This window comes from Miniopterus natalensis, chromosome 8, assembly GCF_054644295.1.
Source record: "Miniopterus natalensis isolate mMinNat1 chromosome 8, mMinNat1.hap1, whole genome shotgun sequence".
Taxonomy (NCBI): Eukaryota; Metazoa; Chordata; class Mammalia; order Chiroptera; family Miniopteridae; genus Miniopterus; species Miniopterus natalensis.
Window position 1 is genome coordinate 29,492,621 of NC_142088.1, and position 13,936 is coordinate 29,506,556.

The window sequence follows — 13,936 nt, forward strand, 5'->3', positions numbered from 1 at the left end:
TGAGAAATTATATCTTCTTAAAAGATTCTTTGTGGTATACTGTCAGAGAAATTGTGAGAAATAGAGATAAGATGGTAATTCAAATTAATCCTCTTCAAAACATTTACCTTTATGTTATACAAAACTTGACAACAATTATGATAAAATACAAAATTAGCATCATCAGGACAGTGTTCTTTAATGGCTTACTAACGTTCAGACATTGAGTTCCTCTTGTGAGAAATAATCTTGCACAAAACTAAACAAAACAAAAAAATCACCTGAATGGGATCTACCAATTTATAGGGAATACAAGGGACAATGGAAGGCATAAGCAAAATCTAGACTGTGAGAAACTGTGCAGCATAAATGACCCAGTTTTTTCAACCAAAAATAACAAGCAAAAAGAAAGAGGTCAAGGGGGAAAGACTATAGATTAAAGAAGAAAAATAAAGGGAGATACAACTAATCATAATGTAAGGCACTATTTGTAGCCCAAGTGAAACACACTGCAAAATAATAATTTATAAGACAATCCAGATTATCTGAACATTGACTAAATATTTTGATGATATGAAAGATTATTATTATTTTTTTTATATGTAAGAATGGTGGTGTGGGTTTAAGAGCCCTTATCATTTAGAATTACAGACTGAACTATGACAAGGGTGGGGGAAGTAGGTGTACATACAGATGAAACAAAATTGGTCATGTATTGATAATTATTAAAGTTGAGTGATGCATAACATTAAATAAATCTGTTTTTCTGTTTTAAAATTTTCAAAATAAAAAATTATTTTAGGGTTTTTGCTTATTGACATAAGCAGAATGAAATAAGTCTATACATTTTACATTTGGCAAATGCACAATAGAGCTTAACACAGTGTATTTTTGTTTTAACTTTAATATACTTTAAGTCCTTTAAAACATCTATGGCTTTAATCAAATGTTAAGCATCACAATATGCACTCTGTCTGAACTTAAGGAATTCTTGAGGTATGCTCCATAATGCTAAACATTAACAATAAAAGTAAAGTCTATACTACCCTGTATATTGGAATGCATTAAAAGAAGTGATGACGTCCTATAATAAAGCTTCAAGTTCTTAAGAGCATCTCATAGACTGCTTAACTCTATTCCTTACCAATTCTATAACAAATTAACCTTGAAAACAAGCCTCTCTCTTAAAAATTAATGTATAATTTTAGAGGCAAAGTTCAAACTGCATTTTTAAAAGAACTAGTCTAGACTAGTTTCTTGCCAGAGAAAATTAAGATTAAACAATAACTTACGTGGAAAGCGAACTGCCCTGAGAAATCATACATGCCACAGGAATGCATCAAACTTAGTGTATTTCGAACTGCTTCAGGGCTCAGTACTCTTTCACCAGTAATTGGGCAGAAACCGCCATTAGCCAGTGTTGCAGCCATCACACTAGCAGATTCACAAGTTACTTCAATGGAGCATAGCTAAAAGGAAGCAAAGACCAAATTCTGAAAATTTAGGCTCACATTATTTTTAGTATTACAGTTGACTTCTAAGATAATCATGTTGCTTTCAATGCGAAAAGTTAGGTGAAATTATGCTACAGAAAATGAAACTGGGGCTCAGTAACTGAAATTAGGTCAGATGGCTAAAAAGTGGCCAGGTTAGACTTTGATTTTACATTGATAGTCTGGATTCCCAACTTGCAGTTCTTCACATTGGGCAGGTGACAAACTTGTGACCTGGACTTCTATCAAAATCTACTTCATAACAACTTTCCTTATATATCCTTTAAGGTTACCAAAAAGGTCAAAATTAAAGCACCTTCAAAATAAAGACAGGCTAATATACGGTAAACTAGAAATTAATCATTTGTTACTATGTAGCTTCACATTACAGACCCATCAGAGGCACTAATGGTATTAAAGCTGTAAAAATGAATTGAACTGGAAGTACTGGGGGGGAGGGGAAAGGGAGGAATATCCAGGAAGACTATCTTAAATTGAGTTCTGTACCACAGCAGATTATGAATGGTCCTCTCCTCCATGAATATGTACAGAGTGGAGCTTGCTGCTCTAACTTCAAAGAAAACCTACTATGTGACACTTCAGAAACAAACTGAGAAAATGCAACTTTAAAATACTATGAACGCTTTGATAAATAACTCCTCGAAACAAAATTTAAAAGCTGAAAAAACAGAGTTCAATTTATAATAAGGAGAAGCCAATTTCTAGAACTGTACATTTTTGACACTTCTTAAATATGTGTTTGCAGAAAAAATTTTCTCTATTACATTCTAAGTCGTGACTTCTCAGGAGATACAGACACGAGAGTATCTTTCCTCTTGGCCTAGAGCCAAGATTTCAGAAATGTCTATATTGTGCAAAAACGAGATACACCCATTTATTTATATACACAATTCATATATTTAAAGTAAATTACCTGGAAATAGAAGTCTAATATACCAACCATGTCTGTGCCTTCTGGAAAACACTGAAAAAATAGAAAGGTAATTAAAAACATAGGAACTCGGGGGAGGCGGAGAGATACACACATAGGTAAAAGATACAAGATTAAATTTAAAATGTACATAAATGTTTTATTTTAATTGAGAACAAAATAGCACATAACCTATAAAAGGGTATAAACATGAAGTAACAAGGAACAATAGAGCAAAATTACATCACATATAGATTTCTAGATACTAATTTAACTGACAAAAATAAACTGATTCATAATTCATAAACCAAGTTACTGGACCAACCACTTAAAAATTTAAAAAAATCAAGTGTAATCAACAATAGTCATTGATACTTTTGAGTGAAAGGGTGAATCCTTACGCAAAATTTGCATTAATATAACTAGTCAAATATTTGAATACTATCAGATACAAATCAATTTAGTAACATTAACACTTTGATAGCATTAACCCAAGGTTGTTTTGCAAAAACTTCTGAACCTTAAATAGTAATAGATAGTTGCTTAAAATTGATTGTTGAGTTCATATCTTTATATATTTTATTAAGTAAAAGAATAATTTGAAATAGAAACAAAATTTAAAAACCTTTTTTTCTTTTAAGTAATATCCTATTGCAAAATTTCGATCTCCACTCTCTCTTTCAGACTGAAACCTAGAAGAAAAAAATAACATTTGCTTTATTTTCTGTAAAAGTATGGTTCTGTAGTTTAATTTGCATATCAAAGTGCAGTATAAAGAACACTGACCTCATAGTCAAAGACTGCTGGGTTCCAGTCCCAGTTCTGTCAATAGGCTTTCTAGCTATGTGGCCTTGGGCAAGTCATATAAGTGACAATTCTTTTGATCTTAATTTTCTCAGCTGTAAAAAGGTTAAAATGAACTAGGCCCTTTCTAACCCTCATATTTTGTGAATAAAGAAGCTAATTTAAAAATTACCAAACATTCCACCATTAAAATACACTAAAAATTACAGAACCTTCTGGCCCCTTCAAAATGACAATAAATAGCCCAGCCGGGCGTGGCTCAGCGGTTGAGCGTCGACCTAGGATCCAGGCGATCGGGGTTCGATTCCTGGTCAGGGCACATGCCCGGGTTGCGGGTTCGATCAATGACTCTCTCATCATTGATGTTTCTGTCTCTCTCTCTCCCTCTCCCTTCCTCTCTCTGAAATCAATAAAGATATATTTTAAAAAAACAAAAAAAAAAACAAAAAAAAACCCCCAAAATGACAATAAATAGTCAATTCCAACTAAGGGAACACATGGAAATTTCACTGAAAGAGGGACACATGAAATGGGCTTTATAGCATTCATTGGATTAACATATTTCAAGGGGAAGCCCAGGCAGCAGCATGCACAAAGTTATAAAGGTATAAAATACAGGATTTCACTGAAGAATAGCAAATATTCTGATGTATCTAGGAAATGGGATTTACGGAGAAGAGTGGAGAAACATCAAACTAACAAAGGAGACTAGGACCAAACTATCAAGACCGATTCGTGCTAAAAAATGTAATAGCTCTTGATTGCCAACAAAATGAAAGCTTAAAGGCTTTTAAACAATTTACCTTGTCAGCTCTACATTTTAGGTTAGTTCTGACATCAGTTGGGAAAGGGGAGAAAGAAACGATGAGTGATGTTATTAGGTGACTACTGTAATGAGGATTACAGGAAGCCTGAACTTAGGTAGTGGTGACAGAAATGAAAAGGAGAGGTATGACCAAACATGAGAGCAGTTGGGCAAGTCTTCAGACTTGATGGGAAAAAAGAGAAAGTGTTACAAAGCCTAGATATCTCACAAAGTCTACAGAAAAAATGGTGATATCAACTGACATGAAGACACCTAGAACAAAGAGCAGTTTTGGAAACAAAGAGAATGAGTTTTGATTTAGATTTAATCCCACAATTTTGGGTATATATACTTGACACTCAACCTAGTGTCCCAAAGGCTGCTGAAAAAGAGCAACTGTGGGTGACACTCATTGATCATTGGTGGACAATCCCTTCTAACTATACATTTTAATAATTCTATAGTCACAAAAACAATGTTGGATATAGAAAAGTTCTTAGAAATAAATAAACATGTCACCGTGCCATGCTTTTTTTAAAAATCCTCATCTGAGGATATGTTTTTGTTGATTTTGAGAGAGAGAGAGGGAAATCAATCAGTTGCTTCCTGTACATACCTGAACCAGGGATCGAACCTGCAACCTAGGTACGTGCCCTGAGAATTGAACCCGAAACATTTTGGTGTACGAGATGACGCTCCAAATGAGCCACCTGGCCAGGGCAACTTGCCAAGCTTTTTAAAAAAATATCAACACTATAGATAAAGGACTAACTACTGAACAATTATCAGTGCCTAGCATACAGTTCTATTCACCACTCTATCGAGTGCCTATTATCCAGGTCTTATGGAGGTCAGTCTAATGGTGATGATTGGGCAAAGACAGATACAGAATAAGATCAATGAAATATAGTAATAAGAGAGCACTGAAGAGGGGTGAGATGAGATTAATGAAAAACTTCCTGGGAAAGATACTTAAGCTGATGAATAAAAGTTGGTAAGGCAGACAACCTGAAAATTTTTGCCCTCTGAAACATACAAAGCATCACCTAATTCGTATTCATGCCAAAAATGTTTAAGCTTTATCTAATTACAGGGAAACAACCAGACCTATGAAAAATAGGGAATATCCACTACAGCCCCTGGGCTAGATCTAACCTGCTGCCTGTTTTTATAAATAAGGTTTTTGGAACACAGCCTCATATTGTCTATGGCTACTTTCCTACTAAAACAGTAGAATTGAGTAGTTATAATAGAGACTACAAGTGTAAAATATTTACTATCTGGTTTTTCACAGGAAAAGTCAGTTAATTTCTGCTCTAGAAAACAACTGGTTGGTACCCTTCAAAAAAAGCCACTTAAAAATTTTTTTAAAGCAAAGGACTAAGGCAGGTGGACTATTTTACTTTTAAAGACAAAAGAGACTTTGGTTAGTTCCTGGGGAAGAAAAAGGCCATAATAGGCATTTAGAGGACATTTGGGGAGATTTACATATTGATTAATATCATATTCTAAAATTAATGTTAATGTCCTTAAGAGTGTAAATGGTATTGTAGTTATGTAGGAGAATGCCCTTATCCTTAGGATATATGTGCTAAGTTATTTAATAGTGAAGTATCATGATGTCTACAACTTAATTTCTAACAGTTGAGAATAAAAACCACCCACACACATGTACATTTACATATATGTACATATATGTGTATGTAGAGATACACACATATTTTTATCTGGAGAGAGGTTGATAAAAAGCAAATGAGACAAAATATTAATCAGAAAAGTAAGTAAAAGATATCCTGATACTCTAGTAAGACCTAGAACCAACAAGGGAGAATAGATTAATTCTAAACACAATGTGTGCATATATATGAAGTAACAAAACAGTATTTAAAATAAAATTCTATAATCTAAATTTTTTTAATTTAAAGAGGAATGACCTGTTATAAAAACCTATGTTATATAGCAGACTCACGTTGCATTACTGAATCCAACATATTCATTACCAGCCATCTTATTCAAAAACTGCATCACCTATAAATCAAAATAAAAAGTTTAAGTACCAAAAAACAAATATATGAAGAGTGTAGCATAAAAACTGAATTCTATATTGCACTTACATAGTCAAATTTTTCGGCATTATTCACTCCTTGCTGCAAAGAAACGAGAAACAAAAACGTTTATGAGGCCCCACCACAGTTAAGTTTTAAATGAATATAATATAAAAATTTCAAACTATCATTATAATTAATATACTGGCATTAGTACTTTTAAATCTAGGAAATTCTTCTAAAGAAACTTAATATTTACATAAACTATATACATACTCTTTCATTAACACCCATATGTTGAGAATGGATCTGAATTACAAAGGGAATGCTTTATTTTAAGTATGACTTTACCCAACCCAAAATTTACAGAATTTTAAGTACAAGTTACTCCAAATCCCTTATCTTTCATGACAACAGAGAATCTGCTATAAAATGTTATTTAACTTCATATTTTAAAAAACTTAAAATAAAGTTTCACCCTTGGAGAAAAATTAAGTATATAGAAATTATGGTTTTAAATTAAGAGCAATCTAATCATATTTTTAAAATAACCTTAAACCAATATTAAAGTTAGAAAAATGAGTTATGATGCAAAATTAATCTTTTATAATTCTAGTATAAGCAAACATTCTGGATAGATTTTACTAATGCAGAGAAAGCTCTACTTTTAATATCTCACTGGTATATAATAAAACTTGAACTAAAAAAAACCCATATTTCATAGTCTCTAAAAAATTAGCTACATTTGCATTTGGCATTATGCCAATTCAGAATAAGGATGATGTATTGTTTCATTACTGCTATGTCTGACATGTTAGCTACTGCAAATGTCAATAGGCAAAACCTATGTAATGTAGATCAGTTCAAGTAGCCAAATGGTTTCATTTTACCTCAGCGAAGTTTACAAAGCAGTAAGTTGTAGATCTGAAATCAAACGTATTAATTGATGATATGCACCCAAAAGAAACAATACATCTCTAATTTTAAAACAGATTTAAAATAAAATAATCTGACAACTAGTTTTAAAAATGAAAATTTTTAACTTTACCCTCAAAAAAATCCAAAATATTACATTTAAAATTTTATTATGGGGAGAAAACCTGTATGAGAGTATTATTTAACTGAATAAAGCCAGGTTCATTCTCCACTTTATAAGTGGAATAGAATGTGGCTGATAATCTGTGAAACCCTATGAATCAACTTATTTAAGAAAGGATGTGCAATCACATATACAATCTGTAGCTGGAAAGAACACATTTTTTTGTCAAAATTAGGTACTAACAAAGCTTAAACAAGATAAGTATAATTTAGCTACAGCCATATTGTGATCACTATGTATTTTCTCTAAAGCACTTTGACATATTTTAAGTTTTCTTTCCTTATAATACACCAGAAATCAAAATGTAGAAATGTAACTCCAAAGCTGTTCAATGAAAAATAATTAAAAGAAGAAATTACCAACTTCATTGAACTGTTGCAGTTGTCAAAATATTCCATAGATCCTAATGCTGTAAAATATGTAACAACATTTAAACCACAAAAAACCTTTTTAACCTTTGAAAAAGCACCAAAAAAAAAAAAAGAACATAACTCTTTTGGAAAAGGTTGTCAGCATTTGCATTGTGATGTCACATGAATAATTACTGGTTATACAGTTAATCAATGTAGAACAAGTTACACTGAACTTTCATTCTCTGGCCTAAATTGTGCCTCATAAAATTAACACAGATTTTCTTTATCTAGCTGTCGTGTTTAATAATAAAAAATAAGATAAAAACTTTTCCAACTCTAGACTGTGGTCACATTCTTGTAGCTTACTAACTTCAAGTACAATTAAATTTTGCTTCTATGCTGTTTTTAAGAAACTGTTGATATTTACCAATGTCTATCATTATAAAAAATTGGGGTAAGCTGCTTGAAATGTTCTAGGCAAATTATGTAAAAAAGCAAAATAAAATATTCAAATGATTGTGTTGACTCAAGAAAGTCTTTCTAAAACTTCCCCATTTAAATGTAAAAGCTTAATGTTTGTTCTTATTATCTATCCTGGAAATAGCATTTAACTTAAGTCAATAAATATATTTGTCCCTATATCTCTTGGAAAGATTTCATGTACCCTAGGGATATATGGAATCTAACAATCATTATAACATGTCATGTTATTGTAATTTTGAAAACGTTACTGTATAGTTTATTTGCAAAGATAAATACACTCCATACAAAAAAGCAAATACGATATAAGAAAAACCCCACCATCATTATCAAGTAGTGGGGTGCAGCACTGTACAAGAACATATGAAAATTAAAGATAGGAATAGGTACATGGGGCTGGTCATACTAATCTGTTTATTTTGTGTATGTTTGAAAATTTTCATAAAATGTTAAAGGAAAAAAGTTATTTGCTAATAATTTCTCAGGCTAATTTACAAAATTGTTACTTGAGAATATTTTCTTTCCCTTTAAAACAGTAATTGGTTTTGCCCGGCCAGGTGTGGCTCAGCGGTTGAGCACTGACCTAGGATCCAGGAGCTCGGGGTTCGATTCCCGGTCAGGGCACATGCCCAGGTTGCAGGCTAGGCAGCCCATCAATGACTCTCTCATCATTGATGTTTCTCTCTCTCTCTCTCCTGCTCCTTTCCTCTCTCTGAAATCAATAAAGATATGTTTAAAAAACAAAAGAAAACAGTAATTGGTTTTTAATTAGCTCATGTATCAGTGGATATTTTCTATTACTAGAATAAGCTTGATTCTCTTACTATTTTAAATGTTTACAGATGTACGAGTTGAGAAATATTGCTGACAATAGACGAATAGATGGAAATAGAAAAGGTTTTATAGCAATGTCACTCAGTATTTTACACATTTGCCTCATTACATACAAAAGGCAGTAATCCTCAAGAATTATGCTTAATGCTGTTACAAAAACTAATTTGATTAGATTCTCTTTCCATTTTGCTGAAAGAACTGGAAACAACCTGGTATTACAAGAGGACTTGTTTCCAGGCATTACAGTGATTCAAATCCACAATACCACTGACTCCATTATTTTAAAATGTTCTCTTTTATTGGTATCTGAGAGGTTTAAGAACCTGAAGCAGTGCACCACAGTAAAATTTGGGACACGTGAGAAGTATGCCGTTCTTTTAGAAAATGGAAGGAAACCTGGACCAAAGGCAGATTAACTTTTAAAAATGCATATATGAAAATTGAGATTTGGAGATTGATAATCTAAAACTATTAATGCTCCTTTTTCTCTTGGAAAAAAAATCCTATACTCAGGGGACATGTTTACCCTAGTTTTAAATCACTGTGCAGCATTTATTAGATATTGTGTTATTTTAATCTTTAAAAAGTTACAGTAAATACAGCAGAAAAACTTTTTAAAAATAAACTGGATAAAATACATTCACCAAATTTCTAATTCATTGACCAAATGACTTTTAAAAAGCAAACCACACGGCTTGTTTGAAAAGGGTAGTTATCAGACCCTAAGATTAGAAAATTATATATATATATTTATTTTTCTATAAACATACCTGTCAAAGATACTAAAGAATCTAATATCTAAAATCTAAAGTTTCCTTTAAAGAAAACTTTTTGAATGAAAATTTGATAAAGAGGCAGGAGTTTTAATACTGGCTAACAAAAGAACGTAACTATATTATTGGACTGTTTTGACAACCTGTTTTTACAACATATTTGGGAACTGAATCATGTATTATACAATTTAACAGGTGAAAATATCAGTTAACAGGGATAAATTTAATATAAAAATGGCATTTAAAGTCATTGTAATAATGTTCTTTTGTATGTAAATGCCTTGATACCATTCACAAGGCATCGAGATGTAAAAGCCAATTCACAATTAGAGATCTTTGAGAAAAGAGAAATAGAAGAGGCAAAAAGAAGTAACTGAAAATTTTATAACATACTCCCAGTTTAATCTTGCCACAGAAAATGCTTTAAACACTAAATTCTTGGAGGATTATAATAGATATTACAGATAAAAAATAATGTTCTAAATCTAGTTTTTTCATAGATTAACTCTAAAAATAAAGCAACAGAAAAGTGAATTCTGTTGGCAATAAATTATTTTATTTCATTTATTTCAAACCTTGAATACATCAACTGATATAAACATTAAGTAAATAAACCAATATAATCCTTTCTTATGAATGTCACTAAGTCCAAGGCATCATCCATTGCTCTCCAAAGCCACAAACTGTCTTAAAAATGTGGCTTACAAGCAAGTCTACCAGGTTATTGCTAACATGATCAAACCAAGCATTACATAGATATTAACTAAATCTGTCTTGATTTTCATGGAGCATGATTAAATTATTTTAAGAGAAAGAAGGGGAAGAAAATCTCTGATTTTTTAAATTAAAAAATACTTCTGATTAAAAAGACTGAGCTTCTTCAAATGACAAAAACTGCAAACTACCACTAGAATAGAAATGCATAAACAAAGACGACAACGTAACTCTTTACTTTAAAAAAAAAGCAGAAGTGTGGCAATAATCTTGTAATGTTATCCTCATTTTCGTACCATAACCCTCAAGTTATCACCAGACCTAACTTTTAAACTGCAACTAGGTGAAACTTTTACCACTGGAATGAAAAAATTTACATAAGAATACTATTTCATCTAGAACAACTGTGCTCCTTTCAAATTTATTTTTCCTTTAAATCAAGTATCAACATTATCATCATCCAATAAAACAAACTGCATCAAAAAGTATTCCTTTAAATTTAGTAGCTACCATAGAGAAAAGGAGATGAAGTATAGTACCTTTATGTTTTTTTAATTATGTGCATTTTATGTACAAAATGACATTTCTTTTATTAAGGTATTTACCTATATAGCTTTGTTTAAAATTTTAAATATTGGCGGTTTCCTATAAGTTTAGTAGTTAAGAATTTATGCAACAGGTTCCTTCTGTCCAAATCCTCCTTTTTTTCCACAATCTGCTAATCCTTTTGAACACTTGCTCTGCCTCTTCCCCCATTTCCTGAGGATCACCACCAATCCTACAAGGAAAAAATATCAATACTACAAAATTATGAAATAAAGAGTCTTACTAAAGACTCTACTTATTTGTGTGTGTGTATGAGAAGGAAAGTAATGTGAAGAGACTATTTTAATAGCACCATAATAAAGTCTTGAATTTTGAAAGGAAAAAAAATAGTTTTAAGGTCATTAACTAAAAAGAGCTAAAAAAGGGAATTCATATCTAGTAGCCATGATAAAATATCCAAACTCTGGGCACTCCCTGAGAAGAGGTCTTACAGATAGTAAGCACCGACTAATGTCTCAAGAATGACTATACAAGGCACTGAAAATTAGATGTGACTTTTAAGCCAATAAATTTATATCTTTTGTATAAATTAAAATTCAGAAAATAACATCTCTGCTGCTTGGACAATATAACTGTGCTAGGTAAAGACAAAGATGTAATTAAGAGAAACAGCAAACAGAAAAAAACAGGAGATTTAGCTCAAGCCAATTCTGCTGCTGTTAGAACCTATCCAATCTCAGTTTCCTCACTGCATCTACTAAAGTAAGAGAGGGCGGGACCTGAAGACCCTTTCGGCTATGATTTTACTACCTCAATTTCAATTACCGTTTCATAAATATCACATGATCATATAACTTATAGAGATGACGTACAAGTAATTATAAGAGTTTTTAATTCTTTTTTAGAGTCTAAGAAAAGCATTATAAACTAGGGGTCAGTTTTACAGAGGTACATCAGGCTTACCCCTCCAAGATTTAGATAAACATCATTAAAATACAACAAAACCCCCTTGTGAAACACCTTCTAAAACAAAACAAATCAAATAAAAATAAAAATTCAAAGAAAATGACCTTAAATATTAACCACACCCAAAGCTTCATTTCCAGTAAATTTAAAACTTTTTATAAATTTAAAAATCACTGATCAAATTTGTAAATACAAGATGACTCAGTTAAATTTTTGCACCATTGGACACTGAACCACAACTGTGTATATTTTGTTTCTTTAATTCTGTGATTAATATGGCTTAATGTATAGTTTATGGCTTGTGAATGAACACAGTAAGTGAAATTAATGAAGTGATGATGTGATATGACCAGACATGCATTTTCCACATGCAACATTTCAGTGTGGTATATTAAACCCATGAATTATTAAACAGAATATGCATGCAATTAAGGAAGGCTCCTATTAATCATTTACATATGCCCTTTCCTGATAATACTATTGTTGTGCCATGTTAATCTTTCTCCAGTGTAAGAGTTCTTAAACTAGGATACTTGGATCAGCTTCAAAGGGTCTGTGAACTCCCCAAAATTTATATAAAATCATGGTATGTGAATAATTTTTCTGGGAAGATCCAAAAGAGGTTCAGAACCATACTAGTGGTTTTTTCATCAAGCATTAACACATACATTGTATTATTATAACTTTGCTTACCTCTAATTCGAGTTTGCTTGTTCAAACCTAACAATTATTCATGAGACTTTTCTCTCATTGCAGTATTTATTGCATTTCATTGTAAGGACCCATTTACTTGCGTATACTCCATACTATAATGTAAGCCACCTGAAGGCAGGACTGTGCCGAGCATATATTCATATTATAATTTTCTACAATAAGCAAATAGTTTCTTTTCACCTCAAACTGACAACTTTTCTCTTATATAAAATAGCCATGAATAACTAGATGTTATAATGAACAAAATGAAAATTTCCATAACTTATTAAAATTATTTACATTAAAAAATAATACTTGGCTATATAGTATCTACCTCACTATAGTTAAAAGGATTAAGTGGGTCAATAGTTTTGAAACATTTGCCCTAAAATAAAAGCTAAACATATATATTCTTAAGATAGTAGTCTTTACTTTAAAGGCCTTTTCTCATGAACATATAAAATTCATGAAAGTTAACAGAGGACTTCTAGTATACAAAGTAGATGAATTTTTATTAATTGGGCCAAGAGCATAATTCATATTCAAACACTTTTTGTCTAACCAGGATATCACATCCTCAGTAATGCATCTACAAAGCCATGAATTTTTTATTTCAAGCTTGGAATACATAGACACAGATTTATTAAAGACAGTACATAAATGTTCCAAACACAAATGAAATTTATTTGCATATAACTAATATTTATAATTAGAAATTAAAATATAAACAGTATCACACAACAGAACCATTTCAAATACTTATTTCAAACAACATGAGAGCTTCCAATTATTAAGGCAAACCAGACACTAAAAAAAAAAAAATTAAAAAAATTCAAAACACACAGTACAAACCAAAGCATAAGAAAAATTACTGTAACTTAATAATTGGAATAAGTCTTATTTATTTTAGTTACTATATGATTGAAATAAAACAAAACAAGTTCAAATGAAAATCATAATTAAAGTTCATGAAAATATAAAAGACTTAAAAATATTCAAGGGGAAATGTACTTTGTCTTAACACAAAGTATTAGAACATTTCTTCCTAAATGATGATGAGAAAGATTAAATGATAAAATGTTTTTAACTCTGTTTACATCTGTTCATTCTAAGAGAGACAAAAGGAAGGGAAAAGAAAAAAAATATCAAAACTTTAAAAAGAAAAACTTATGCCTATTGTTCAGCAGCGACTTTATGAATTTTTGCCAGATCTTCAGGTCAAGAATAACTTAAAATTTAGAATGAGTCATCTGTTTTTAATTTTGCCCTTGAAATTACATCATTTATTATTATATGAACAGATATCCTAATTTTACACAAGATTAATTTTTTAACACAAAAGAAAACTTTTTAACAGTTCTACATAAATAATACAAAATTCACATTTATGCCTTAGTTATTAAAAAAAGGAAATGTCAACA

The 13,936-nt window shown here is 31.2% G+C and overlaps 1 protein-coding gene across 6 annotated transcripts in view; it reads right to left on the minus strand.

The window, feature by feature from the left end:
• GLS (glutaminase) overlaps nucleotides 1-13,936 on the minus strand; it is a 73,392-nt gene that overhangs the window by 33,817 nt on the left and 25,639 nt on the right. For 3 of the 6 annotated variants that reach the window (XM_087819695.1, XM_087819696.1, XM_087819697.1), the window contains exons 8-12: nucleotides 6,127-6,159; nucleotides 5,982-6,040; nucleotides 3,029-3,095; nucleotides 2,407-2,457; nucleotides 1,272-1,448 (exon numbers count right to left, since the gene is read on the minus strand). In XM_087819695.1, coding sequence (XP_087675821.1) covers nucleotides 1,272-1,448; nucleotides 2,407-2,457; nucleotides 3,029-3,095; nucleotides 5,982-6,040; nucleotides 6,127-6,159 — 387 coding nt within the window. Of the gene's footprint in view, nucleotides 1-1,271; nucleotides 1,449-2,406; nucleotides 2,458-3,028; nucleotides 3,096-5,981; nucleotides 6,041-6,126; nucleotides 6,160-6,947; nucleotide 13,936 lie in introns of those variants that run through there. The other 3 variants (XM_016217698.2, XM_016217570.2, XM_016217635.2) reach the window with 3 other exon arrangements.